This window comes from Oncorhynchus keta, chromosome 13 (genome assembly GCF_023373465.1).
Source record: "Oncorhynchus keta strain PuntledgeMale-10-30-2019 chromosome 13, Oket_V2, whole genome shotgun sequence".
In the NCBI taxonomy this organism is placed as follows: Eukaryota; Metazoa; Chordata; class Actinopteri; order Salmoniformes; family Salmonidae; genus Oncorhynchus; species Oncorhynchus keta.
This window is the reverse complement of record NC_068433.1, coordinates 8,280,916-8,308,148: the sequence shown is the minus strand read 5'-3', so window position 1 is coordinate 8,308,148 and position 27,233 is coordinate 8,280,916. Positions and strand designations below refer to the sequence as shown.

Sequence of the window (27,233 nt, the reverse complement as noted above, 5' to 3'; positions counted from 1 at the left end):
GAGAGATGGATGTGGTAGGGCTAAGTAGACATGAGTAGTAGAGAGGGAGAGATGGATGTAGTAGGGCTAAGTAGACATGAGTAGTAGAGAGGGATGTGGTAGGGCTAAGTAGACATGAGTAGCAGAAAGGGAGAGTTGGGTGTGGTAGGGCTAAGTAGACATGAGTAGTAGAGAGGGAGAGATGGATGTGGTAGGGCTAAGTAGACATGAGTAGTAGAGAGGGATAGATGGATGTGGTAGGGCTAAGTAGACATGAGTAGTAGAGAGGGATGTGGTAGGGCTAAGTAGACATGAGTAGCAGAAAGGGAGAGTTGGATGTGGTAGGGCTAAGTAGACATGAGTAGTAGAGAGGAGGAGATGGATGAGTAGTAGAGAGGAGAGATGGAGGGCTAAGTAGACATGAGTAGTAGAGAGGGAGAAATGGATGTGGTAGGGCTAAGTAGACATGAGTAGTAGAGAGGGATGTGGTAGGGCTAAGTAGACATGAGTAGTGGAGAGGAGAGATGGATGTGGTAGGGCTAAGTAGACATGAGTAGTAGAGAGGAGAGATGGATGTGGTAGGGCTAAGTAGACATGAGTAGTAAAGAGGAGAGAAGGATGTGGTAGGGCTAGGTAGACATGAGTAGTAGAGAGGGATGGATGTAGTAGGGCTAAGTAGACATGAGTAGTAGAGAGGGAGAGATGGATGTAGTAGGGCTAAGTAGACATGAGTAGTAGAGAGGGAGAGATGGATGTGAGTAGGGCTGGATGTGGTAGGGCTAAGTAGACATGAGTAGTAAAGAGGGAGAGATGGATGTGGTAGGGCTAGGTAGACATGAGTAGTAGAGAGGGATGTGGTAGGGCTAAGTAGACATGAGTAGTAGAGAGGGAGAGATGGATGTAGTAGGGCTAAGTAGACATGAGTAGTAGAGTGGGAGAGATGGATGTAGTAGGGCTACGTAGACATGAGTAGTAGAGAGTGATGTGGTAGGGATAAGTAGACATGAGTAGTAGAGAGTGAGAGATGGATGTAGTAGAGCTAAGTAGACATGAGTCGTAGAGAGGGAGAGATGGATGTAGTGGGGCTAAGTAGACATGAGTAGTAGAGAGGGATGTGGTAGGGCTAAGTAGACATGAGTAGTAGAGAGGGATGTGGTAGGGCTAAGTAGACATGAGTAGTAGAGAGGGATGTGGTAGGGCTAAGTAGACATGAGTAGTGGAGAGGGAGAGATGGATGTGGTAGGGCTAAGTAGACATGAGTAGTAGAGAGGGAGAGATGGATGTGGTAGGGCTAAGTAGACATGAGTAGTAAAGAGGGAGAGAAGGATGTGGTAGGGCTAGATAGACATGAGTAGTAGAGAGGGATGTGGTAGGGCTAAGTAGACATGAGTAGTAGAGAGGGAGAGATGGATGCCGTAGGGCTAAGTAGACATGAGTAGTAGAGAGGGAGAGATGGATGTGGTAGGGCTAAGTAGACATGAGTAGTAAAGAGGGAGAGAAGGATGTGGTAGGGCTAGGTAGACATGAGTAGTAGAGAGGGATGTGGTAGGGCTAGGTAGACATGAGTAGTAGAGAGGGATGTGGTAGGGCTAAGTAGACATGAGTAGTAGAGAGGGAGAGATGGATGTAGTAGGGCTAAGTAGACATGAGTAGTAGAGAGGGAGAGATGGATGTAGTAGGGCTACGTAGACATGAGTAGTAGAGAGTGATGTGGTAGGGATAAGTAGACATGAGTAGTAGAGAGTGAGAGATGGATGTAGTAGGGCTAAGTAGACATGAGTCATAGAGAGGGAGAGATGGATGTAGTGGGGCTAAGTAGACATGAGTAGTAGAGAGGGATGTGGTAGGGCTAAGTAGACATGAGTAGTAGAGAGGGAGAGATGGATGTGGTAGGGCTAAGAAGACATGGGTAGTAAAGAGGGAGAGTTGGATGTGGTAGGGATAAGTAGACATGAGTAGTAGAGAGGGATGTGGTAGGACTAAGTAGACATGAGTAGTAGAGAGGGAGAGATGGATGTAGTAGGGCTAAGTAGACATGAGTAGTAGAGAGGGAGAGATGGATGTAGTAGGGCTAAGTAGACATGAGTAGTAGAGAGGGATGTGGTAGGGCTAAGAAGACATGAGTAGTAGAGAGGGATGTGGTAGGTCTAAGAAGACATGAGTAGTAGAGAGGGATGTGGTAGGGCTAAGAAGACATGAGTAGTAGAGAGGGATGTGGTAGGTCTAAGAAGACATGAGTAGTAGAGAGGGATGTGGTAGGTCTAAGAAGACATGAGTAGTAGAGAGGGAGAGATGGATGTGCTCAGACTACACACTACAGTTTTTGTCTGTGTCTGTTTTGACCTGCTTTACCTTGGGAAACACAGTGCTTAAAATGACCTTAGAGGACACTTCCATCACACAGTTTACAATCCATGAGAAAGGAGGTGGGGTTCTCAACAGCTCGTTCATCATGTTAGATGAAGTACTCCACTCCAGTGAACATGAATGTGGTTACATAATACACTCTCACCCTCTCCTTCTACAACTTGCTAGGCCCTTTTCTCTCCTCAATTTCCGCCTGAATGACATGCCCAAAGTAAACTGCCTGTTGCTCAGGCCCTGATTATGCATATACTTTGTACCATTGGAAAGAAAACCCTTTGAAGTATGTAGAAATGTTAAAATAATGTAGGAGAGTATGACACAAAAGATATGGTAGCAGAAAATCCAAAGAAAAACCAACCAGAATATTATTTGTTTTGAGAGACCATCCTCTTACAATAGAAAGTTTTGGGACATACGGAATTCTAGCTCCCAGGGTGGCTTCCACAGGATGTCAGCAGTCTATTGTTCAAGGTTTCATGCTTGTAACTTCGAAAACGAAGAAGAAATATGAGTTTTAGTCCAGGGACACAGTCTTGGAAATGTGTGTATGCGTGCGCAATGAAGACCTGCTAAAATTGGTTTCCTATTGAACATACTTCTTTCCGTAAGAAATATTATAGTTTGATTACATTTTAGGGTCTGATGAGTATTTTGACTTGTTGAAACAAATTTTAGGGGTAGATTTTTTTAGATTCCTTTCTTTGCATGTTGAACGAGTGGATTACTCAAATCGATGGCGCCAACTAAAATGACTTTTTGGGATATAAAGAAGGACTTTATCTAACAAAACGACACTACATGTTATAGCTGGGACCCTTTGGATGACAAATCAGAGGAAGACTTTCAAAAAGTAGGCGAATATTTAAATGCTATTTGTGATTTTATGAAACCTGTGCCGGTGGAAAAATATTTTAATGTTTGGCGCCGTCCTCAAACAATCACATGGCATGTTTTCACTGTAATGGCTACTGGAAATCAGACAGTGCAGTTAGATGAACAAGAATTTAAGCTTTTAACCAATATAAGACACTTGTATGTGTCTACATGTTTAATATCCATCATTTTTATGATTATTTATTTGAATTGCGCGCCCTCCAGTTTCACCGGATGTTGTCCCACTAACGGGATGCATAACCCAAAAATGCATCTCTCCCAATCTCAAGCCACTCTCTGTTTCTTACTCTTTCACCCATAGGCTTAAACATTCACTCCATCATCTACCTCTCTTTCTACATCTCTCCCTTCATCCTTCTCTCTCTTCCCCTGTTCCTCTCTCCCTCCCTCTCAGACTAGCTAACGCTGTGTTGGTGCATTTGCCATGCTTGGAATTTACCGTTTAAGCAAAGAAAAATACAATTAATTCCAATTTTCACCCTCCTACATTCCCTCTCTCTCCTTCACGGAAACATGCTGACACAGAGCGATACCCATAGAGAATTAGGACAGAGATGTTTGTTTACGCTAATGAAGTAAATAATGAGAGAAAGGGAATGAGAGAGGACAGAAGGGAGAGAGGAGCGGGGACGGAAGGGAGAGAGGGGCGGGGACGGAAGGGAGAGAGGGACGAGGTGGGGACGGAAGGGAGATAGGGGCGGGGACCGAAAGGAGAGAGGGACGGGGTGGAGACGGAAGGGAGAGAGGGACGGGGTGGAGACGGAAGGGAGAGAGGGACAAGGTGGAGAAGGAAGGGAGAGAGAGACGAGGTGGAGACAGAAGGGAGAGAGAGACAAGGTGGAGACGGAAGGGAGAGAGAGACGAGGTGGAGACGGAAGGGAGAGAGGGGGCGGGGACGGAAAGGAGAGAGGGACAGGGTGGAGACGGAAGAGAGAGAGGGACGAGGTGGAGACGGAAGAGAGAGAGAGACGAGGTGGAGACGGAAGGGAGAGAGGGACAAGGTGGAGACGGAAGGGAGAGATGGACAAGGTGGAGACGGAAGGGAGAGAGAGACGAGGTGGAGACGGAAGGGAGAGAGGGACGAGGTGGAGACGGAAGAGAGAGAGAGACAAGGTGGAGAAGGAAGGGAGAGAGGGACGAGGTGGAGACGGAAGGGAGAGAGGGACGAGGTGGGGACGGAAGGGAGAGAGGGACAAGGTGGAAACGGAAGGGAGAGAGAGACGAGGTGGAGACGGAAGGGAGAGAGAGACAAGGTGTAGACGGAAGGGAGAGAGAGACGAGGTGGAGAAGGAAGGGAGAGAGGGACGGGGTGGAGACGGAAGGGAGAGAGGGACAAGGTGGAGAAGGAAGGGAGAGAGAGACGAGGTGGAGACGGAAGGGAGAGAGAGACGAGGTGGAGACGGAAGGGAGAGAGAGACGAGGTGGAGACGGAAGGGAGAGAGGGGGGGGGACGGAAAGGAGAGAGGGACAGGGTGGAGACGGAAGAGAGAGAGGGACGAGGTGGAGACGGAAGAGAGAGAGAGACGAGGTGGAGACGGAAGGGAGAGTGGGACAAGGTGAAGACGGAAGGGAGAGAGAGACGAGGTGGAGACAGAAGGGAAAGAGGGACGAGGTGGAGACGGAAGAGAGAGAGAGACAAGGTGGAGATGGAAGGGAGAGAGGGACAAGGTGAAGACGGAAGGGAGAGAGAGACGAGGTGGAGACAGAAGGGAGAGAGGGACAAGGTGGAGACGGAAGGGAGAGAGAGACGAGGTGGAGACGGAAGGGAGAGACAGACAAGGTGGAGACAGAAGGGAGAGAGGGACAAGGTGGAAACGGAAGGGAGAGAGAGACGAGGTGGAGACAGAAGGGAGAGAGAGACGAGGTGGAGACGGAAGGGAGAGAGGGACGAGGTGGAGACGGAAGGGAGAGAGGGACGAGGTGGAGACGGAAGGGAGAGAGGGACGAGGTGGAGACGGAAGGGAGAGAGTGACAAGGTGGAGATGGAAGGGAGAGAGGGACAAGGTGGAGAAGGAAGGGAGAGAGGGACGGGATGGAGAAGGAAGGGACAGAGGGACGGGGTGGAGACAGAAGGGAGAGAGAGACGAGGTGGAGACGGAAGGGAGAGGGTAGCATGAGTTCTTTCACAGTATCACTAGATCTATCTCATAGTGTTCTGTCATGGAGCGGGTGGAGTAAAGGAGGTATCTTGTTGGGTTTGGTCTAGAAATGCTCCATTTACATCTAATGACATGTACCAGAAAGACACCAACATACACGGTTGAAACACACCAAGAACCAGGGTTCAAACACACCAAGAACCAGGGTTCAAACACACCAAGAACCAGGGTTCAAACACACCAAGAACCAGGGTTCAAACACACCAAGAACCAGGGTCAAACACACCAAGAACCAGGGTTCAAACACACCAAGAACCAGGGTTCAAACACACCAAGAACCAGGGTTCAAACACACCAAGAACCAGGGTTCAAACACACCAAGAACCAGGGTTCAAACACACCAAGAACCAGGGTTCAAACACACCAACGTCCAGGGTTCAAACACACCAAGAACCCAGGTTCAAACACACCAAGAACCAGGGTTCAAACACACCAAGAACCAGGGTTCAAACACACCAAGAACCAGGGTTCAAACACACCAAGAACCAGGGTTCAAACACACCAAGAACCCAGGTTCAAACACACCAAGAACCAGGGTTCAAACACACCAAGAACCAGGGTTCAAACACACCAAGAACCAGGGTTCAAAGAGAGTTTGTGCCAAAAATTCCCAGGACAAGGAATATGGTACCCAGCGACACAGGTAGAAAAGCTCTCCTCTTCTTCAAATCACATGTTGCAATATGCAACCTAGGATAAATACTGTCATGCAGTGTGGGAAAATGAACAAAATAAAGACAGACGTCCCAGTGGGATGAGAAGCAGCATGTACCTGTTCTGATTTGCACAGTTTGAATCTGGTTCCCGTCAGGGAGACGTACACTTTGCCTTTGTACCCTCTCAGCTCTATGCTGCCATGTTTGTTGGTGCCACACTTCTGGGGCTTCTGGGAAATGGAGGCAGGGGAGCGTATGGCCGTTTGAAGAGCCTCCATCCACTCCTGACGCTCCCCTGTGTGGGTGGGAGAGGAAGAACAACATATTAGAATAATATACACAACATGTATTTTTTTTATACCTGATTCCACCGAAAGAAACCCCCACAGGTGGTGAGATAGACAATACAGTTAGTACCATGTTCACTATATCTCTCTCTCTCTGCCTCTCTCTCTCTTTATGGCTCTCTCTCTGCCTCTCTCACTCTCTCCCTCTGCCTCTCTCTCTCTCTCTCTCTGCCTCTCTCTCTCTCTCTCTCTCTCTGCCTCTCTCTCTCTGCCTCTCTCTCTCTCTCTGCCTCTCTCTCTGCCTCTCTCTCTCTCTGCCTCTCTCCTCTCTCTCTGCCTCTCTCTCTCTCTCTCTCTCTCTCTGCCTCTCTCTCTGCCTCTCTCTCTGCCTCTCTCTCTCTCTCTGCCTCTCTCTCTCTGCCTCTTTCTCTGCCTCTTTCTCTGCCTCTCTCTCTGCCTCTCTCTCTCTCTGCCTCTCTCTCTCTCTCTCTGCCTCTCTCGTGGCATATTTAAAGGGGCTTTGGGAGAACTACACACTCACAAACACCTAGGCTTGTGCATGTCCACAACACCTGGCAACTGCTCTGACAGAGAGCACACGAGGGACAGAAGAGAGGAGGAAAGAGAAGAACGAGAGAAAAAAGAGAGGAGGGAGAGAAAGGGCTATTAACTTTATTCAAAACGAAGAACCTAAGAAACAGTACATCACTTGGGGTGCTGAGACAACAGCTGAGACAAATTTCCATAGTTCCTACCAGCAACGTTTCTGCTGTGGTTCTTCAGAAAACACTACCAACTCACAAAACAGACCCCCTGTGCAGCCAAACTAAGTAACTCAAAGACCTTTAAAGCCCGCATGTGGACATTTTAATTGTATTTTTTAAATCATCACAGCATGTCTAATAAACCACTGTGTGTGTGTTTATTTCATGGAAATAACTTTGTATCGTGCATTTACCTGAGCCTCCTTTTGAAATCAGTCTGATCGTCAGGGTGTTCAGTGTCAGCTCAAACCTCCTGACCACTTCCTGCCCAGCCCACCAAGCTCAAACCTGTTGCCCAGCCCACCACCCAGCTCAAACCTCCTGACCACTTCCTGCAGCCCACCACCCAGCTCAAACCTCCTGACCAGCCCACCCACCACTCAGCTCAAACCTCCTGACCACTTCCTGCCCAGCCCACCTCCCAGCTCAAACCTCCTGACCACTTCCTGCCCAGCCCACCACCCAGCTCAAACCTCCTGACCACTTCCTGCCCAGCCCAACAATCAGCTCAAACCTCCTGACCACTTCCTGCCCAGCCCACCACCCAGCTCAAACCTCCTGACCACTTCCTGCCCAGCCCAACACCCAGCTCAAACCTCCTGACCACTTCCTGCCCAGCCCAACACCCAGCTCAAACCTTCTGACCCCTTCCTCCCCAGCCCAACACCCAATTCAAACCTCCTGACCCCTTCCTGCCCAGCCCAACACCCAACCCATCTACACAACCCCAGCCCAACCTGGCTCGGCCAAACCATCCGCTACCTTATGAATTCTCAAAGAGCCTGGATTAATAAACCATAAAGCCTTTAATAATGCACAGCTCTTCACATCACCAGTCTGTACTGTTCCTCCCTGATTTTGTAGTCCTATTACCTGTCTATCTGGGAAACACTCTTATTTTCCTGTTCATTTATTTAGGACCTTCCTTCCATCCTCTCCTCTATCTGCCCTGCCTCATCACTCCAAGGGAGGGGGAGGAAAGAGGGAGACTGAGAGAGAGAGAGAGGAAGGGAGAGAGGGAGAGAGAGAGATAGAGAGGGTAAGAGAAGAGGGGATGAGCCAAGGAAAGGGAGGAGGGGGAGAGATGTAGAGAGGGAGGGATGTAGAGAGGGAGGGAGAGATAGAAAGAGGTGAGGGAGGAGAGAAGAGAGAGAGGAATAAAGAGGGGCATGAGGGAGAGATGAAGGGATGGAGGGATGGAGGGAGGGAGGGAGGGGTGGATAAAGGGAGAGACAACAGGGACAGGATCAGGTAGAAGAGGGACGACAGGATCAGGTAGAAGAGAGACGACAGGGACAGGATCAGGCAGAAGAGAGATGATAGGGACAGGATCAGGTAGAAGAGAGACGACAGGGACAGGATCAGGTAGAAGAGAGACGACAGGGACAGGATCAGGTAGAAGAGGGACGACAGGGACAGGATCTGGTAGAAGAGAGACAGGCGCAGGTAGAAAAGAGACAACAGGGACAGGATCAGGTAGAAGTGAGACAACAGGGACAGGATCAGGTAGAAGAGAGACGATAGGGACAGGATCAGGTAGAAGAGAGACAGGATCATGTAGAAGAGAGACGACAGGGACAGGATCAGGTAGAAGAGAGACAGGATCAGGTAGAAGTGAGACGACAGGGACAGGATCAGGTAGAAGTGAGACAACAGGGACAGGATCAGGTAAAAGAGAGACGACAGGGACAGGATCAGGTAGAAGAGAGACAGGAGCAGGTAGAAGTGAGACGACAGGGACAGGATCAGGTAGAAGAGAGACGACAGGGACAGGATCAGGTAGAAGAGAGACGACAGGGACAGGATCAGGTAGAAGAGGGACGACAGGGACAGGATCTGGTAGAAGAGAGACAGGCGCAGGTAGAAAAGAGACAACAGGGACAGGATCAGGTAGAAGTGAGACAACAGGGACAGGATCAGGTAGAAGAGAGACGATAGGGACAGGATCAGGTAGAAGAGAGACAGGATCATGTAGAAGAGAGACAACAGGGACAGGATCAGGTAGAAGAGAGACAGGATCAGGTAGAAGTGAGACGACAGGGACAGGATCAGGTAGAAGTGAGACAACAGGGACAGGATCAGGTAAAAGAGAGACGACAGGGACAGGATCAGGTAGAAGAGAGACAGGAGCAGGTAGAAGTGACACGACAGGGACAGGATCAGGTAGAAGAGAGACGACAGGGACAGGATCAGGTAGAAGAGAGACGACATGGATAGGATCAGGTAGAAGAGAGACAACAGGGACAGGATCAGGTAGAAGAGAGACAGGATCATGTAGAATAGAGACAACAGGGACAGGATCAGTTAGAAGAGAGACAACAGGGACAGGATCAGGTAGAAGAGAGACAACAGGGACAGGATCAGGTAGAAGAGAGACAGGAGCAGGTAGAAGAAAGATAACAGGGATCAGTTAGAAGAGAGACAACAGGGACAGGATCAGGTAGAAGAGAGACGACAGGGACAGGATCAGGTAGAAGAGAGACGACAGGGACAGGATCAGGTAGAAGAGAGACAGGATCATGTAAAGGAGAGACGACAGGGACTGGATCAGGTGGAAGAGAGACAGGATCAGGTGGAAGAGAGACAACAGGGACAGGATCAGGTAAAAGTGAGATGACAGGGACAGGATCAGGTGGAAGAGAGACGGCAGGGACTGCATCAGGTAGAAGAGAGATGACAGGGACAGGATCAGGTGGAAGAGAGACAGGATCAGGTGGAAGAGAGACGACAGGGACAGGATCAGGTAAAAGTGAGACGACAGGGACAGGATCAGGTGGAAGAGAGAAGACAGGGACAGGATCAGGTAGAAGAGAGACGACAGGGCCAGGATCAGGTAGAAGAGAGACGACAGGGACAGGATCATGTGGAAGAGAGACGACAGGGACAGGATCAGGTAGAAGAGAGACGACAGGGACAGGATCAGGTGGAAGAGAGACGACAGGGACAGGATCAGGTAGAAGAGAGACAGGGTCAGGTGGAAGAGAGACGACAGGGACAGGATCAGGTAGAAGAGATACGACAGGGACAGGATCAGGTAGAAGAGAGACGACAGGGACAGGATCAGGTAGAAGTGAGACGACAGGGACAGGATCAGGTAGAAGAGAGACAGGATCAGGTGGAAGAGATACGACAGGGACTGTATCAGTAGAAGAGAGATCACAGGGACAGGATCAGGTGGAAGAGAGACAGGATCAGGTAGAAGAGGGATGACAGGGACAGGATCAGGTGGAAGAGAGACAGGATCAGGTATAAGAGGGATGTCAGGGACAGGATCAGGTAGAAGTGAGACGACAGGGACAGGATCAGGTAGAAGAGGGATGACAGGGACAGGATCAGGTAGAAGTGAGACGACAGGGACAGGATCAGGTAGAAGAGAGACAACAGGGACAGGATCAGGTAGAAGAGAGACAAAAGGGACAGGATCAGGAGGAAGAGAGACGACAGGGACAGGATCAGGTAGAAGAGATACGACAGGGACAGGATCAAGTAAAAGAGAGACGACATGGACAGGATCAGGTAGAAGAGAGACGACAGGGACATGATCAGGTAGAAGAGAGACGACAGGGACATGATCAGGTAGAAGAGAGACGACAGGGACAGGGTCACATAGAAGAGAGACAGGATCAGGAAGAAGAGAGACGACAGGGACAGGATCAGGGAGAAGAGAGACGACAGGGACAGGATCAGGTAGAAGAGAGACAACAGTGACAGGATCAGGTAGAAGAGAGACAGGATCAAGTGGAAGAGATACGACAGGGACAGGGTCAGGTAGAAGAGAGACAGGATCAGGTAGAAGAGATACGACAGGGACAGGATCAGGTAGAAGAGATACGACAGGGACAGGATCAGGTAGAAGAGAGACAGGATCAGGTAGAAGAGATACGACAGGGACAGGATCAGGTAGAAGAGAGACAGGATCAGGTAGAAGAGAGACGACAGGGACAGGGTCAGGTAGAAGAGAGACAGGATCAGGTAGAAGAGAGACGACAGGGACAGGATCAGGTGGAAAGTTGGAGATGAAGAGTAGTTAGAAGGGTTAGGGTAGAAAGTATTGATAATCAACGTGTGAGAGAGAATGGGAATGAATTCTAGATATGAAGAAATTCTTGGCCAACAGGGTAAGAACAGAGAGAAACGCGTTCTTCGGGACACAACGCTCTTGGAACGTTCAGATTGAAATATGTGCTGTAGAAAGAAACGTCTGCTCTTGTCGAAGCATTTCCATCTGCAGCGTTTAACAACTGAACGTGGCCCAGATGTCTGCTCCAGTCATGGCATTTCCATCTGCAACGTTTAACAACTGAACGTGGCCCAGATGTCTGCTCTTGTCTGTCCATGTGCGCAGGAAACCAGTCTACACTCTCTGTTCCGAAGCATCAAGATCACACACTCCTCCCTGTTAACCTCTAGACTGTACCACTCCACCCTGTTCACCTCTGGACTGTACCACTCCACCCTGTTAACCTCTAGACTGTACCACTCCACCCTGTTCACCTCTAGACTGTACCACTCCACCCTGTTCACCTCTGGACTGTACCACTCCATCCTGTTAACCTCTGGACTGTACCACTCCACCCTGTTAACCTCTGGACTGTACCACTCCATCCTGTTAACCTCTGGACTGTACCACTCCATCCTGTTAACCTCTGGACTGTACCACTCCATCCTGTTAACCTCTGGACTGTACCACTCCACCCTGTTAACCTCTGGACTGTACCACTCCATCCTGTTAACCTCTGGACTGTACCACTCCACCCTGTTCACCTCTGGACTGTACCACTCCATCCTGTTAACCTCTGGACTGTACCACTCCACCCTGTTAACCTCTGGACTGTACCACTCCACCCTGTTCACCACTGGACTGTACCACTCCATCCTGTTAACCTCTGGACTGTACCACTCCATCCTGTTAACCTCTGGACTGTACCACTCCATCCTGTTAACCTCTGGACTGTACCACTCCATCCTGTTAACCTCTGGACTGTACCACTCCACCCTGTTAACCTCTGGACTGTACCACTCCATCCTGTTAACCTCTGGACTGTACCACTCCACCCTGTTAACCTCTGGACTGTACCACTCCATCCTGTTAACCTCTGGACTGTACCACTCCATCCTGTTAACCTCTGGACTGTACCACTCCATCCTGTTAACCTCTGGACTGTACCACTCCACCCTGTTAACCTCTGGACTGTACCACTCCATCCTGTTAACCTCTGGACTGTACCACTCCACCCTGTTAACCTCTGGACTGTACCACTCCATCCTGTTAACCTCTGGACTGTACCACTCCATCCTGTTTACCTCTGGACTGTACCACTCCATCCTGTTAACCTCTGGACTGTACCACTCCACCCTGTTCACCACTGGACTGTACCACTCCACCCTGTTAACCTCTGGACTGTACCACTCCATCCTGTTAACCTCTGGACTGTACCACTCCATCCTGTTAACCTCTGGACTGTACCACTCCATCCTGTTAACCTCTGGACTCTACCACTCCACCCTGTTTACCTCTGGACTGTACCACTCCATCCTGTTAACCTCTGGACTGTACCACTCTACCCTGTTAACCTCTGGACTGTAGCACTCTACCCTGTTAACCTCTGGACTGTACCAATCCACCCTGTTAACCTCTGGACTGTACCACTCCATCCTGTTAATCTCTGGAATGTACCACTCCATCCTGTTAACCTCTGGACTGTACCACTCCATCCTGTTAACCTCTGGACTGTACCACTCCATCCTGTTAACCTCTGGACTGTACCACTCCACCCTATTAACCTCTGGACTGTACCACTCCACCCTGTTAACCTCTGGACTGTACCACTCCACCCTGTTTACCTCTGGACTGTACCACTCCACCCTGTTAACCTCTGGACTGTACCACTCCACCCTGTTTACCTCTGGACTGTACCACTCCACCCTGTTAACCTCTAGACTGTACCTCGACTCTCTTATAATATTGAGAGGGTTATCCATAGTACACAGCCAGTGTACTTTGTTTTCTCTCTTCTCTGTACATGTGAAGAGCGGGAGGTGGAGAGGAGAGGAGCTGTCCACAATGTGAAGAGGCTGTGGTGGGATGAAGTTGGGTGAGGTTGTGGTCTAACTGTCCTCTCTGTTCTCTATATACGCCATGCTGCAGAAATATCTACGCAGGAACACAAAATGCACAACTAACTCTCTCCCACACTTGACTTCCACAAACCCCTCCGTACCGGTGTGCATCAGCTGGCCGACAGTTTGTATGAGCCACTCTGACCATGTGTGCTTGCCTCTCCTGCCTCCTGGTGAGTTATTTATACGCCTGACAGTACGTGTCTCTTCTGTGTCTTTGGGCGGCCTCTTTCTCCCTCTTTCTCTCCCCCTCTTTCTCTCCCCCTCTTTATCCCTCCCTCTTTCTCTCCCCCTCTTTCTCCCTCCCTCTTTCTCCCTCCCTCTTTCTCTCCCCCTCTTTCTCCCTCCCTCTTTCTCCCTCCCTCTTTCTCTCCCCCTCTTTCTCCCTCCCTCTTTCTCTGCCCCTTTTTCTCTCCCTCCCTCTTTCTCTCCCCCTCTTTCTCTCCCTCCCTCTTTCTCTCCCCCTCTTTCTCCCTCCCTCTTTCTCTCCCCCTTTCCTCCCCCTTTCTCCCTCCCTCTTTCTCTCCCCCTCTTTCTCCCTCCCTCTTTCTCCCTCCCTCTTTCTCTCCCCTCTTTCTCCCCGCCCTCTTTCTCTCCCCCCTCTTTCTCTCCCTCCCTCCCTCTTCTCCCTCCCCTCTCTCTCCCCCTCTTTCTCCCCCCTCTTTCTCTCCCTCCCTATTTCTCTCCCCCTCTTTCTCCCTCCCTCTTTCTCTCCCCCTCTTTCTCCCTCCCTCTTCTCCCCTCCCTCTTTCTCTCCCCCTCTTCCCCCCCCTCTTTCTCTCCCCCTCTTTCTCTCCCCCTCTTTCTCCCTCCCTCTTTCTCTCCCCCTCTTTCTCTCCCTCCCTCTTTCTCTCCCTCCCTCTTTCTCTCCCTCCCTCTTTCTCTCCCCCTCTTTCTCTCCCTCCCTATTTCTCTCCCCCTCTTTCTCTCTCCCTCTTTCTCTCCCCCTCTTTCTCCAGCTGAGGTACATATGGGGGAAACAGTACTGTACCCCTGCAGTCCAGCGATAACAGCTAGTGGAGCACTCTCTCCCTCTTTGTCCTTAAATTATTAATCTCCTCTCCATCTCCTCTCTCTCTCTCCCTCTGCATGTCTGACTGTATCTTTGTTTCTGGCCTTCTCTTTCCAACTTCCTTGTTTTCTGTCTGTCTGTCTGTCTGTCTGTCTGTCTGTCTGTCTGTCTGTCTGTCTGTCTGTCTGTCTGTCTGTCTCTCTGTCTGTGACTTTCCCCAAACCCAGTCAGTCTCCACTGCTCAACATCAAACCATGCCAGTCTCCGCTGGGGGGGTAGGTTAGGAGTGAAAACGTCTCCGTTTCCCCTCATTAGAACAGACACAAACCAACCTAATTGCCTGAGATGTTTACATAGAGGAAGTTCTCCACTATTCTGTTTGAAAATGAAGAGGGTGAGAGAGGGGTGGCGGAAGAGAGAGAAGGAACGAGAGAGGCATGCAGGGAGAAAGTAAGAAAGTAAGCAATGTAAATGTAGAGGGAGCAAGAGAAAGTGGAAGAGATGAGAATGAGATGAGAAATGAGAAAAAGAGTGATGAGAGAAAGAGAGACATTAGTGAAAGAGAGAGATTAGTGAAAGAGAGATATTAGTGAAAGAGAGAGATTAGTGAAAGAGAGAGATTAGTGAAAGAGAGAGATTAGTGAAAGAGAGAGATTAGTGAAAGAGAGATTAGTGAAAGAGAGATTAGTGAAAGAGAGATTAGTGAAAGAGAGATTAGTGAAAGAGAGATTAGTGAAAGAGAGATTAGTGAAAGAGAGATTAGTGAAAGAGAGAGATGTGAAAGAGAGATTAGTGAAAGAGGCAGATTAGTGAAAGAGAGATTAGTGAAAGAGAGATTAGTGAAAGAGAGATTAGTGAAAGAGAGATATTAGTGAAACAGAGATTAGTGAAAGAGAGATTAGTGAAAGAGGCAGATTAGTGAAAGAGGCAGATTAGTGAAAGAGAGAGATTAGTGAAAGAGGCAGATTAGTGAAAGAGAGAGATTAGTGAAAGAGAGATTAGTGAAAGAGAGATATTAGTGAAACAGAGATTAGTGAAAGAGAGATTAGTGAAAGAGGCAGATTAGTGAAAGAGGCAGATTAGTGAAAGAGAGAGATTAGTGAAAGAGGCAGATTAGTGAAAGAGAGGGATTAGTGAAAGAGGCAGATTAGTGAAAGAGGCAGATTAGTGAAAGAGAGATTAGTGAAAGAGAGATTAGTGAAAGAGAGAGATTAGTGAAAGAGGCAGATTAGTGAAAGAGAGAGATTAGTGAAAGAGGCAGATTAGTGAAAGAGAGAGATTAGTGAAAGAGGCAGATTAGTGAAAGAGGCAGATTAGTGAAAGAGAGATTAGTGAAAGAGAGATTAGTGAAAGAGAGAGATTAGTGAAAGAGAGATTAGTGAAAGAGAGATTAGTGAAAGAGGCAGATTAGTGAAAGAGAGATTAGTGAAAGAGAGATATTAGTGAAAGAGAGATTAGTGAAATAGAGATTAGTGAAAGAGAGATTAGTGAAAGAGAGATTAGTGAAAGAGAGAGATTAGTGAAAGAGAGAGATTAGTGAAAGAGAGATTAGTGAAAGAGAGAGATTAGTGAGAGAGAGACATTAGTTAAAAAGAGATTAGTGAAAGAGAGAGATTAGTGAAAGAGAGAGATTAGTGAAAGAGAGATTAGTGAAAGAGAGATTAGTGAAAGAGAGAGATTAGTGAAAGAGAGATTAGTGAAAGAGAGATTAGTGAAAGAGAGAGATTAGTGAAAGAGAGAGATTAGTGAGAGAGAGATTAGTGAAAGAGAGATTAGTGAAAGAGAGAGATTAGTGAAAGAGAGAGATTAGTGAAAGATGAAAGAGAGATTAGTGAAAGAGAGAGATTAGTGAAAGAGAGAGATTAGTGAAAGAGAGAGATTAGTGAAAGAGAGATTAGTGAAAGAGAGAGATTAGTGAAAGAGAGAGATTAGTGAAAGAGAGATTAGTGAAAGAGAGATTAGTGAAAGAGAGAGATTAGTGAAAGAGGCAGATTAGTGAAAGAGAGAGATTAGTGAAAGAGGCAGATTAGTGAAAGAGAGAGATTAGTGAAAGAGGCAGATTAGTGAAAGAGGCAGATTAGTGAAAGAGAGATTAGTGAAAGAGAGATTAGTGAAAGAGAGAGATTAGTGAAAGAGAGATTAGTGAAAGAGAGAGATTAGTGAAAGAGGCAGATTAGTGAAAGAGAGATTAGTGAAAGAGAGATATTAGTGAAAGAGAGATTAGTGAAATAGAGATTAGTGAAATAGAGATTAGTGAAAGAGAGATTAGTGAAAGAGAGAGATTAGTGAAAGAGAGATTAGTGAAAGAGAGATTAGTGAAAGAGAGAGATTAGTGAAAGAGAGACATTAGTAAAATAGAGATTAGTGAAAGAGAGAGATTAGTGAAAGAGAGATTAGTGAAAGAGAGAGATTAGTGAAAGAGAGATTAGTGAAAGAGAGATTAGTGAAAGAGAGAGATTAGTGAAAGAGAGAGATTAGTGAGAGAGAGAGATTAGTGAAAGAGAGATTAGTGAAAGAGAGAGATTAGTGAAAGAGAGAGATTAGTGAAAGAGAGATTAGTGAAAGAGAGATTAGTGAAAGAGAGAGATTAGTGAAAGAGAGAGATTAGTGAAAGAGAGATTAGTGAAAGAGAGATTAGTGAAAGAGAGAGATTAGTGAAAGAGAGATTAGTGAAAGAGAGATTAGTGAAAGAGAGATTAGTGAAAGAGAGATTAGTGAAAGAGAGAGATTAGTGAAAGAGAGATTAGTGAAAGAGGCAGATTAGTGAAAGAGAGATTAGTGAAAGAGAGATTAGTGAAAGAGAGATTAGTGAAAGAGAGATATTAGTGAAACAGAGATTAGTGAAAGAGAGATTAGTGAAAGAGGCAGATTAGTGAAAGAGGCAGATTAGTGAAAGAGAGAGATTAGTGAAAGAGGCAGATTAGTGAAAGAGAGAGATTAGTGAAAGAGAGATTAGTGAAAGAGAGATATTAGTGAAACAGAGATTAGTGAAAGAGAGATTAGTGAAAGAGGCAGATTAGTGAAAGAGGCAGATTAGTGAAAGAGAGAGATTAGTGAAAGAGGCAGATTAGTGAAAGAGAGGGATTAGTGAAAGAGGCAGATTAGTGAAAGAGGCAGATTAGTGAAAGAGAGATTAGTGAAAGAGAGATTAGTGAAAGAGAGAGATTAGTGAAAGAGGCAGATTAGTGAAAGAGAGAGATTAGTGAAAGAGGCAGATTAGTGAAAGAGAGAGATTAGTGAAAGAGGCAGATTAGTGAAAGAGGCAGATTAGTGAAAGAGAGATTAGTGAAAGAGAGATTAGTGAAAGAGAGAGATTAGTGAAAGAGAGATTAGTGAAAGAGAGAGATTAGTGAAAGAGGCAGATTAGTGAAAGAGAGATTAGTGAAAGAGAGAGATTAGTGAAAGAGAGAGATTAGTGAGAGAGAGATTAGTGAAAGAGAGAGATTAGTGAAAGAGAGAGATTAGTGAAAGAGAGATTAGTGAAAGAGAGATTAGTGAAAGAGAGAGATTAGTGAAAGAGAGACATTAGTAAAATAGAGATTAGTGAAAGAGAGAGATTAGTGAAAGAGAGAGATTAGTGAAAGAGAGATTAGTGAAAGAGAGATTAGTGAAAGAGAGAGATTAGTGAAAGAGAGAGATTAGTGAGAGAGAGATTAGTGAAAGAGAGATTAGTGAAAGAGAGAGATTAGTGAAAGAGAGAGATTAGTGAAAGATGAAAGAGCGAGATTAGTGAAAGAGAGAGATTAGTGAAAGAGAGGAAGTGAAAGATGAAAGAGCGAGATTAGTGAAAGAGGCAGATTAGTGAAAGAGGCAGATTAGTGAAAGAGAGAGATTAGTGAAAGAGGCAGATTAGTGAAAGAGAGAGATTAGTGAAAGAGGCAGATTAGTGAAAGAGAGATTAGTGAAAGAGAGATTAGTGAAAGAGAGAGATTAGTGAAAGAGGCAGATTAGTGAAAGAGAGAGATTAGTGAAAGAGGCAGATTAGTGAAAGAGAGAGATTAGTGAAAGAGGCAGATTAGTGAAAGAGGCAGATTAGTGAAAGAGAGATTAGTGAAAGAGAGAGATTAGTGAAAGAGAGAGATTAGTGAAAGAGATTAGTGAAAGAGAGAGATTAGTGAAAGAGGCAGATTAGTGAAAGAGAGATTAGTGAAAGAGAGATATTAGTGAAAGAGAGATTAGTGAAATAGAGATTAGTGAAATAGAGATTAGTGAAAGAGAGATTAGTGAAAGAGAGATTAGTGAAAGAGAGATATTAGTGAAAGAGAGATATTAGTGAAAGAGAGATTAGTGAAAGAGAGACATTAGTAAAATAGAGATTAGTGAAGAGAGAGATTAGTGAAAGAGAGATTAGTGAAAGAGACTAGTGAAAGAGAGATTAGTGAAAGAGAGATTAGTGAAAGAGAGATTAGTGAAAGAGAGAGATTAGTGAGAGAGAGAGATTAGTGAAAGAGAGATTAGTGAAAGAGAGAGATTAGTGAAAGAGAGAGATTAGTGAAAGAGAGAGATTAGTGAAAGAGAGATTAGTGAAAGAGAGATTAGTGAAAGAGAGAGATTAGTGAAAGAGAGATTAGTGAAAGAGAGATTAGTGAAAGAGAGAGATTAGCGAAAGAGAGAGATTAGCGAAAGAGAGAGATTAGCGAGAGATGAGAGGGAAAAAGAGAAAGTTGAAAAGAGGCTGAGATTTTCATTTGATTTCATTTTTTAGGATCCCCCTTAGCCGACCCCAAACAGTTGTAATGCATACGCTTGACAAATAGCTCCGGTGGGGATGTTTTATGTTCTATAGGGAGAGTATAGAGAGAAGGAGAGGGAGGGGAGAGGGGACGATAGAGGGAAGCTAGAGGGAGAGGAGACTATAGAGGGAAATAGAGGAGACTATAGAGGGAAGATGGAGGGAGAGGAGACTATAGAGGGAAGATAGAGGGAGAGGAGACTATAGAGAGAAGCTAGAGGGAGAGGAGACTATAGAGGGAAATAGAGGAGACTATAGAGGGAAGATAGAGGGAGAGGAGAGGAGACTATAGAGGGAAGCTAGAGGGAGAGGAGAATATAGAGGGAAATAGAGGAGACTATAGAGGGAAGAAAGAGGAGACTATAGAGGGAAGATAGAGGAGACTATAGAGGGAAGATGGAGGGAGAGGAGAGGAGACTATAGAGGGAAGATAGAGGGAGATGAGAGGAGACTATAGAGGAAGATAGAGGGAGAGGAGACTATAGTAAGGAAATTGAGGAGACTATAGAGGGAAGATAGAGGGAGAGGAGAGGAGACTATAGAGGGAAGCTAGAGGGAGAGGAGACCATAGAGGGAAGAAAGAGGGAGAGGAGACTATAGAGGGAAATAGATATAGAGGGAAGATGGAGGAGGGAGACTATAGAGGGAAGATAGAGGGAGAGGAGACTATAGAGGGAAGATAGAGGGAGAGGAGACTATAGAGAGAAGCTAGAGGGAGAGGAGACTATAGAGGGAAATAGAGGAGACTATAGAGGGAAGATAGAGGGAGAGGAGAGGAGACTATAGAGGGAAGCTAGAGGGAGAGGAGAATATAGAGGGAAATAGAGGAGACTATAGAGGGAAGATAGAGGAGACTATAGAGGGAAGATAGAGGAGACTATAGAGGGAAGATGGAGGGAGAGGAGAGGAGACTATAGAGGGAAGATAGAGGGAGATGAGAGGAGACTATAGAGGGAAGATAGAGGGAGAGGAGACTATAGTAAGGAAATTGAGGAGACTATAGAGGGAAGATGGAGGGAGAGGAGAGGAGACTATAGAGGGAAGCTAGAGGGAGAGGAGACTATAGAGGGAAATAGAGGAGACTATAGAGGGAAGATAGAGGGAGAGGAGACTATAGAGGGAAATAGAGGAGACTATAGAGGGAAGATAGAGGGAGAGGAGAGGAGACTATAGAGGGAAATAGAGGAGACTATAGAGGGAAGATAGAGGGAGAGGAGACTGTAGAGGGAAGATAAAGGATACTATAGCGGGAATAGAGAACAGATTATAGCCGGAAGGTAGAGGAGACTATAGAGGGAAGAAAGAGGAGACTATAGAGGGAGAGGAGACTATAGAGGGAAGATAGAATAGACTATAGTGGGAAGATAGAGGGATTAGGAGACTATAGAGGGAAGGAGAGGGATGATAAAGGTACATTTTAGAGGGAAAATAGAGGGAGAGGAGACTTTAGAGGGAGAGGGGACTAGAGGGAGAGGAAACTATAGAGGGAAGATAGAGGAGACTACAGAGGGAGAGGAGACTATAGAGGGAGAGGAGACTATAGAGGGAAAATAGAGCAGACTACAGTGGAAAAGAGATGGAGGGGAGAGGAGACTATAGAGAGAACATAGAGGAGACTATAGAGGGAAGAAAGAGGAGACTATAGAGGGAAGATGGAGGGAGGGGAGAGGAGACTATAGAGGAAAGATAGAGACTATAGAGGAAAGAGAGGAGACTATAGAGGGAAGATAGAGACTATAGAGGGAAGATAGAGGAGACTATAGAGGGAAGATAGAGGAGACTATAGAGGGAAGATAGAGACTATAGAGGAGACTATCGAGGGGATATAGAACAGACTATAGAGGGAAGATAGAGGAGACTTTTTGGAGGGAAGATAGAGGGAGAGGAGAGGAGACTATAGAGGGAGGGAGGGTTAGGAGACTATAGAGGGAAGATAGAGGGAGGAAGGTGTAAGATGTAAGGGCCGAGGTGTACGGGCCGAGGGTGTAAGGGCCGAGGTGTACGGGCCGAGGTGTAAGGGCCGAGGTGTAAGGAGCGAGGTGTACGGGCCGAGGAGTAAGGAGCGAGGTGTAAGGTGTAAGATGTAAGGGCCGAGGTGTAAGGAGCGAGGTGCAAGGAGAGAAGTGTAAGGGCCGAGGTGTACGGGCCGAGGTGTAAGGGCCGAGGTGTAAGGAGGGAGGTGTAAGGAGGGAGGTGTAAGGAGGGAGGTGTAAGGAGCGAGGTGTAAGGAGCGAGGTGTAAGATGTAAGGGCCGAGGTGTAAGGGCCGAGGTGTAAGGAGCGAGGTGTAAGGGCCGAGGTGTACGGGAGCGAGGTGTACGGGCCGAGGAGTAAGGAGCGAGGTGTAAGGTGTAAGATGTAAGGGCCGAGGTGTAAGGAGCGAGGTGTAAGGAGCCGAGGTGTAAGGGCCGAGGTGTACGGGCCGAGGTGTACGGGCCGAGGTGTAAGGAGCGAGGTGTAAGGAGTGAGGTGTAAGGGCCGAGGTGTAAGGGCCGAGGTGTAAGGAGCGAGGTGTAAGGGCCGAGGTGTACGGGAGCGAGGTGTACGGGCCGAGGAGTAAGGAGCGAGGTGTAAGGTGTAAGATGTAAGGGCCGAGGTGTAAGGAGCGAGGTGTAAGGAGCGAAGTGTAAGGGCCGAGGTGTAAGGGCCGAGGTGTAAGAAAGGAGGTGTAAGGAGCGAGGTGTAAGGAGCGAGGTGTAAGGGCCGAGGTGTACGGGCCGAGGTGTAAGGAGCGAGGTGTTAGGAGCGAGGTGTAAGGGCCGAGGTGTACGGGCCGAGGTGTACGGGCCGAGGTGTACGGGCCGAGGTGTAAGGGCCGAGGTGTAAGGGCCGAGGTGTACGGGCCGAGGTGTAAGGGCCGAGGTGTACGGGCCGACGTGTACGGGCCGAGTTGTACGGGCCGAGGTGTACGGGCCGAGGTGTAAGGAGCGAGGTGTAAGGGCCGAGGTGTAAGGGCCGAGGTGTACGGGTCGAGGTGTAAGGGCCGAGGTGTAAGGGCCGAGGTGTAAGGGCCGAGGTGTACGGGCCGAGGTGTACGGGCCGAGGTGTACGGGCCGAGGTGTAAGGGCCGAGGTGTAAGATGTACGGGCCGAGGTGTAAGGTGCGCTCCAGTTTACCTTCCCTCTCCAGCCGAAACACGAAGATCCTGAGGGAGGTGACCACTTCGAAGCGGTTGTCCCCCTGCCCTCGCACCTGCTTCATCACACTGCACGGTATCAGGCCTTTAGAGTACATCTCCTGTAGGAAGACACAGAGACAAAGAGGCTTCAGAAGAAGCATAGTGAGACGTTAAGGTGCACCCACATCACACACACACACACGCACACACCACACACACCACACACTCCCAAATGATACAAACAAACAGCATAGTATTCTCTGATAGAAACCTTAAAACAAAAGTGTCCCATATTTATATAACCACACTAGTTGGTCCGAAGTGTTTGTTGGCTGAACAGGGATTTAATTACCCCACACTCCAAACCAGCACAACAGGCAAATAATGAGCATGATGCCCTGGAGGCATCTGTGACCCTCATTCACTGGTGTCCCAAGACAACGACAATGAAAGTATTGGGTCACATTGCTACATGGACAGAAACCAAGTCGAAAAACACACTGTGACAAACCAGACAACTTTCCAAAACGTTCAAATGCCATCTCACCGTAGAGTATGAAGTTGATGCTAACAAGCTAACATTCCCACTGTATTAAGCTCGAATCTCCAACAAAAAGCCTGTAAAGCTTGTTGGTAGAGAAACAGGAAGTCCGGTATGTCACCATGATGTTCTCGCCACACAGTGAATTAGAGGACATTATTTCAGGGTGTTGTAGCGGAATAAAGAGGGACGTCCAGACTTTGCATTATTCATATCAATAATGTAATTATCATTCCAAGAACGCTGGATAAAAACACCAGTCGGTCTCTCTCTCTCTCTCACTCTCTCTCTCTCTCTCTCTCTCTCTCACTCTGTGTGTGTCTCTCTCACTCTGTGTGTGTCTCTCTCACTCCCCCCCCCCCCAATAGAGTTGACCTGAATCTGATTATCTGACCTGAAACTGTATTGTATTGTAGTGTGTGTGTGTGTGTGCAGGGAGGGGGTGGGTGGGGGCATGCATGCGTTTATGTGTGGGGAGAAGTGATAGAATGAGTAGGAGGGGTGACCAGAAACCTCACTCACTCCCTCAGGACATTTTTTAAATTTAGTTAGTGACCTGACATACAACCCTATTTCTGGATCCATACAGCCCAATAAATAATTAGCCAGGGACTCCTCCTTTCTGGAGAGAGTGAGCTAGACAAATTTGAGAGAGAGAAAGAGAGACAGAGAGAAAGAGCGAGCAAATCAAAATCAAATCAAATGTATTTATATCAGCTGATATCTCAAAGTGCTGTACAGAAACCCAGCCTAAAACCCCAAACAGCAAGCAATGCAGGTGTAGAAGCATGGTGGCTAGGAAAAACTCCCTAGAAAGGCCAAAACTTAGGAAGAAACTTTGAGAGGAACCAGGCTATGTGGGGTGGCCAGTCCTCTTCTGGCTGTGCCGGGTGGAGATTATAACAGAACATGGCCAAGATGCAGTCCCGTTCCGTGAGCTTGTGTGGCCTACCACTTCACGGTTGAGCCGTTGTTGCTCCTAGACATTTTCACGTCACAATAACAGCACCGACAGCTGACCAGGCTGGCTCTAGCAGGGCAGAAACTTGACAAACTGAATTGTTGGGAAGGCAGCATCATGTGACGGTGCCACGTTGAAAGTAACTGACGGACCATTCTACTGCCAATGTTTGTCTAAGAAGATTGCATGGCTGAGTGCACAATTTTATACTCCTGTCAGCTGCGGGTGTGGCTGAAATAGTCGAATCCACTCATTTGAAGGAGTGTCCACATACTTTTCTCTGTGTAGTGTACCTGCAGCCCTACCAGAAGATTGGTCGCAGAACGAAAATGGGAGTGGGATTTTAACAGCCTATTTACTGACACGGAGCACATCGTAGCACTGAGTCACCATAGGGCTGTGAACTTTGAACTTTTAATAAAGCTCTCTTTACCTCTTACTTCTCTCTGGTTCTCCCCTCCTCTCTGTGTCTCTCACTTTTGCTCCAATTCTCTCTCTCTCTCTCGCTCTCTCCGTCTCCATTTAGATGGAGTATGGGGAGATGGGAATATAAACGCAAGTGGGAACTAACGACTCAATTATCAGCGCTAAGCGGCATTAGGTGTAATGTGGTTTAGATGAAATTCATTGTCATAATGACGGTTTTTGGGGTCATGTGGAAGAAGACGTTCAGCGTCATCTGTAAATACTATGATGGAGTGATGGAGGGAGGAAGATCAACAGAAGTTGTGGTCAAACAGTGAGCAGATACAATGTGTTTTGACAGCTAGGCCCAGAGGAATGCCTTGGAAGAAACGAGGCCTTCCTCTCTCTCAGTCAAGATAACGGACACACCTTATACACTACAACTCGCTCCATCTCTCCTGCACTCCTCTGTCTCTTGCTCCCTCGCTTCGATCTTCCTCCGCTATCTGCTCTACTCATCCTTCTCTTCTCTTTCCTGTGTTGTTCTCTCACTTGTTCTTCTCTTTCCTGTGTTGTTCTCTCACTTGTTCTCCTCTTTCCTGTGTTGTTCTCTCACTTGTTCTCCTCTTTCCTTTCCTCTGTTGTTCTCTCACTCGTTCTTCTCTTTCCTGTGTTGTTCTCTCACTTGTTCTCCTCTTTCCTGTGTTGTTCTCTCACTTGTTCTCCTCTTTCCTGTGTTGTTCTCTCACTTGTTCTCCTCTTTCCTGTGTTGTTCTCTCACTTGTTCTCCTCTTTCCTGTGTTGTTCTCTCACTTGTTCTCCTCTTTCCTGTGTTGTTCTCTCACTTGTTCTCCTCTTTCCTGTGTTGTTCTCTCACTTGTTCTCCTCTTTCCTGTGTTGTTCTCTCACTTGTTCTCCTCTTTCCTTTCCTGTGTTGTTCTCTCACTTGTTCTCCTCTTTCCTGTGTTGTTCTCTCACTTGTTCTTCCCTTTCCTGTGTTGTTCTCTCACTTGTTCTCCTCTTTCCTGTGTTGTTCTCTCACTTGTTCTCCTCTTTCCTTTCCTGTGTTGTTCTCTCACTTGTTCTCCTCTTTCCTTTCCTGTGTTGTTCTCTCACTTGTTCTCCTCTTTCCTGTGTTGTTCTCTCACTTGTTCTCCTCTTTCCTTTCCTGTGTTGTTCTCTCACTTGTTCTTCCCTTTCCTGTGTTGTTCTCTCACTTGTTCTCCTCTTTCCTGTGTTGTTCTCTCACTTGTTCTCCTCTTTCCTTTCCTGTGTTGTTCTCTCACTTGTTCTTCCCTTTCCTGTGTTGTTCTCTCACTTGTTCTCCTCTTTCCTGTGTTGTTCTCTCACTTGTTCTCCTCTTTCCTGTGTTGTTCTCTCACTTGTTCTCCTCTTTCCTTTCCTGTGTTGTTCTCTCACTTGTTCTTCCCTTTCCTGTGTTGTTCTCTCACTTGTTCTTCTCTTTCCTGTGTTGTTCTCTCACTTGTTCTCCTCTTTCCTTTCCTGTGTTGTTCTCTCACTTGTTCTCCTCTTTCCTTTCCTGTGTTGTTCTCTCACTTGTTCTCCTCTTTCCTGTGTTGTTCTCTCACTTGTTCTTCTCTTTCCTGTGTTGTTCTCTCACTTGTTCTTCTCTTTCCTGTGTTGTTCTCTCACTTGTTCTCCTCTTTCCTGTGTTGTTCTCTCACTTGTTCTCCTCTTTCCTGTGTTGTTCTCTCACTTGTTCTCCTCTTTCCTGTGTTGTTCTCTCACTTGTTCTCCTCTTTCCTGTGTTGTTCTCTCACTTGTTCTCCTCTTTCCTGTGTTGTTCTCTCACTTGTTCTCCTCTTTCCTGTGTTGTTCTCTCACTTGTTCTCCTCTTTCCTGTGTTGTTCTCTCACTTGTTCTCGTCTTTCCTGTGTTGTTTGGCCCTGTCCGGGGGTGTCCTCGGATGGGGCCACAGTGTCTCCTGACCCCTCCTGTCTCAGCCTCCAGTATTTATGCTGCAGTAGTTTATGTGTCGGGGGGCTAGGGTCAGTTTGTTTATCTGGAGTACTTCTCCTGTCCTATTCGGTGTCCTGTGTGAATCTAAGTGTGCGTTCTCTAATTCTCTCCTTCTCTCTTTCTTTCTCTCTCTCGGAGGACCTGAGCCCTAGGACCATGCCCCAGGACTACCTGACATGATGACTCCTTGCTGTCCCCAGTCCACCTGGCCATGCTGCTGCTCCAGTTTCAACTGGCCTGGGCCCTAGGACCATGTCCCAGGACTACCTGACATGAGGACTCCTTGCTGTCCCCAGTCCACCTGGCCATGCTCCTGCTCCAGTTTCAACTGTTCTGCCTTACTATTATTCAACCATGCTGGTCATTTATGAACATTTGAACATCTTGTCCACGTTCTGTTATAATCTCCACCCGGCACAGCCAGAAGAGGACTGGCCACCCCACATATGCTCTCTCTAATTCTCTCTTTCTTTCTCTCTCTCGGAGGACCTGAGCCCTAGGACCGTGCCCCAGGACTACCTGACATGATGGCTCCTTGCTGTCCCCAGTCCACCTGACTGTGCTGCTGCTCCAGTTTCAACTGTTCTGCCTTATTATTATTTGACCATGCTGGTCATTTATGAACATTTGAACATCTTGGTCATGTTCTGTTATAATCTCTACCCGGCACAGCCAGAAGAGGACTGGCCACCCCACATAGCCCGGTTCCTCTCTAGGTTTCTTCCTAGGTTTTGGCCTTTCTAGGGAGTTTTTCCTAGCCACCGTGCTTTTACACCTGCATTGTTTGCTGTTTGGGGTTTTAGGCTGGGTTTCTGTACAGCACTTTGAGATATCAGCTGATGTACGAAGGGCTATATAAATAAATTTGATTTGATTTGATTTGTTCTCTCACTTGTTCTCCTCTTTCCTGTGTTGTTCTCTCACTTGTTCTCCTCTTTCCTGTGTTGTTCTCTCACTTGTTCTTCTCTTTCCTGTGTTGTTCTCTCACTTGTTCTTCTCTTTCCTGTGTTGTTCTCTCACTTGTTCTCCTCTTTCCTGTGTTGTTCTCTCACTTGTTCTCCTCTTTCCTGTGTTGTTCTCTCACTTGTTCTCCTCTTTCCTGTGTTGTTCTCTCACTTGTTCTTCTCTTTCCTGTGTTGTTCTCTCACTTGTTCTCCTCTTTCCTGTGTTGTTCTCTCACTTGTTCTCCTCTTTCCTGTGTTGTTCTCTCACTTGTTCTCCTCTTTCCTGTGTTGTTCTCTCACTTGTTCTCCTCTTTC

The 27,233-nt window shown here is 47.2% G+C and overlaps 1 protein-coding gene across 8 annotated transcripts in view; it reads right to left on the bottom strand.

Annotated features, from left to right (window-relative positions):
- Nucleotides 1–27,233, bottom strand: part of arap2 (ArfGAP with RhoGAP domain, ankyrin repeat and PH domain 2) — a 272,636-nt gene that overhangs the window by 201,168 nt on the left and 44,235 nt on the right. For all 8 annotated transcript variants that reach the window (XR_008062416.1, XR_008062417.1, XR_008062418.1 and 5 more), the window contains exons 8-9: nt 22,086–22,206; nt 6,172–6,350 (exon numbers count right to left, since the gene is read on the bottom strand). Coding sequence is in view for 1 of the 8 variants with exons in the window: in XM_052459291.1 (XP_052315251.1) it covers nt 6,172–6,350; nt 22,086–22,206 (300 nt within the window). In the remaining 7 variants the exon portion in view is untranslated. The remainder of the gene's footprint in view (nt 1–6,171; nt 6,351–22,085; nt 22,207–27,233) is intronic.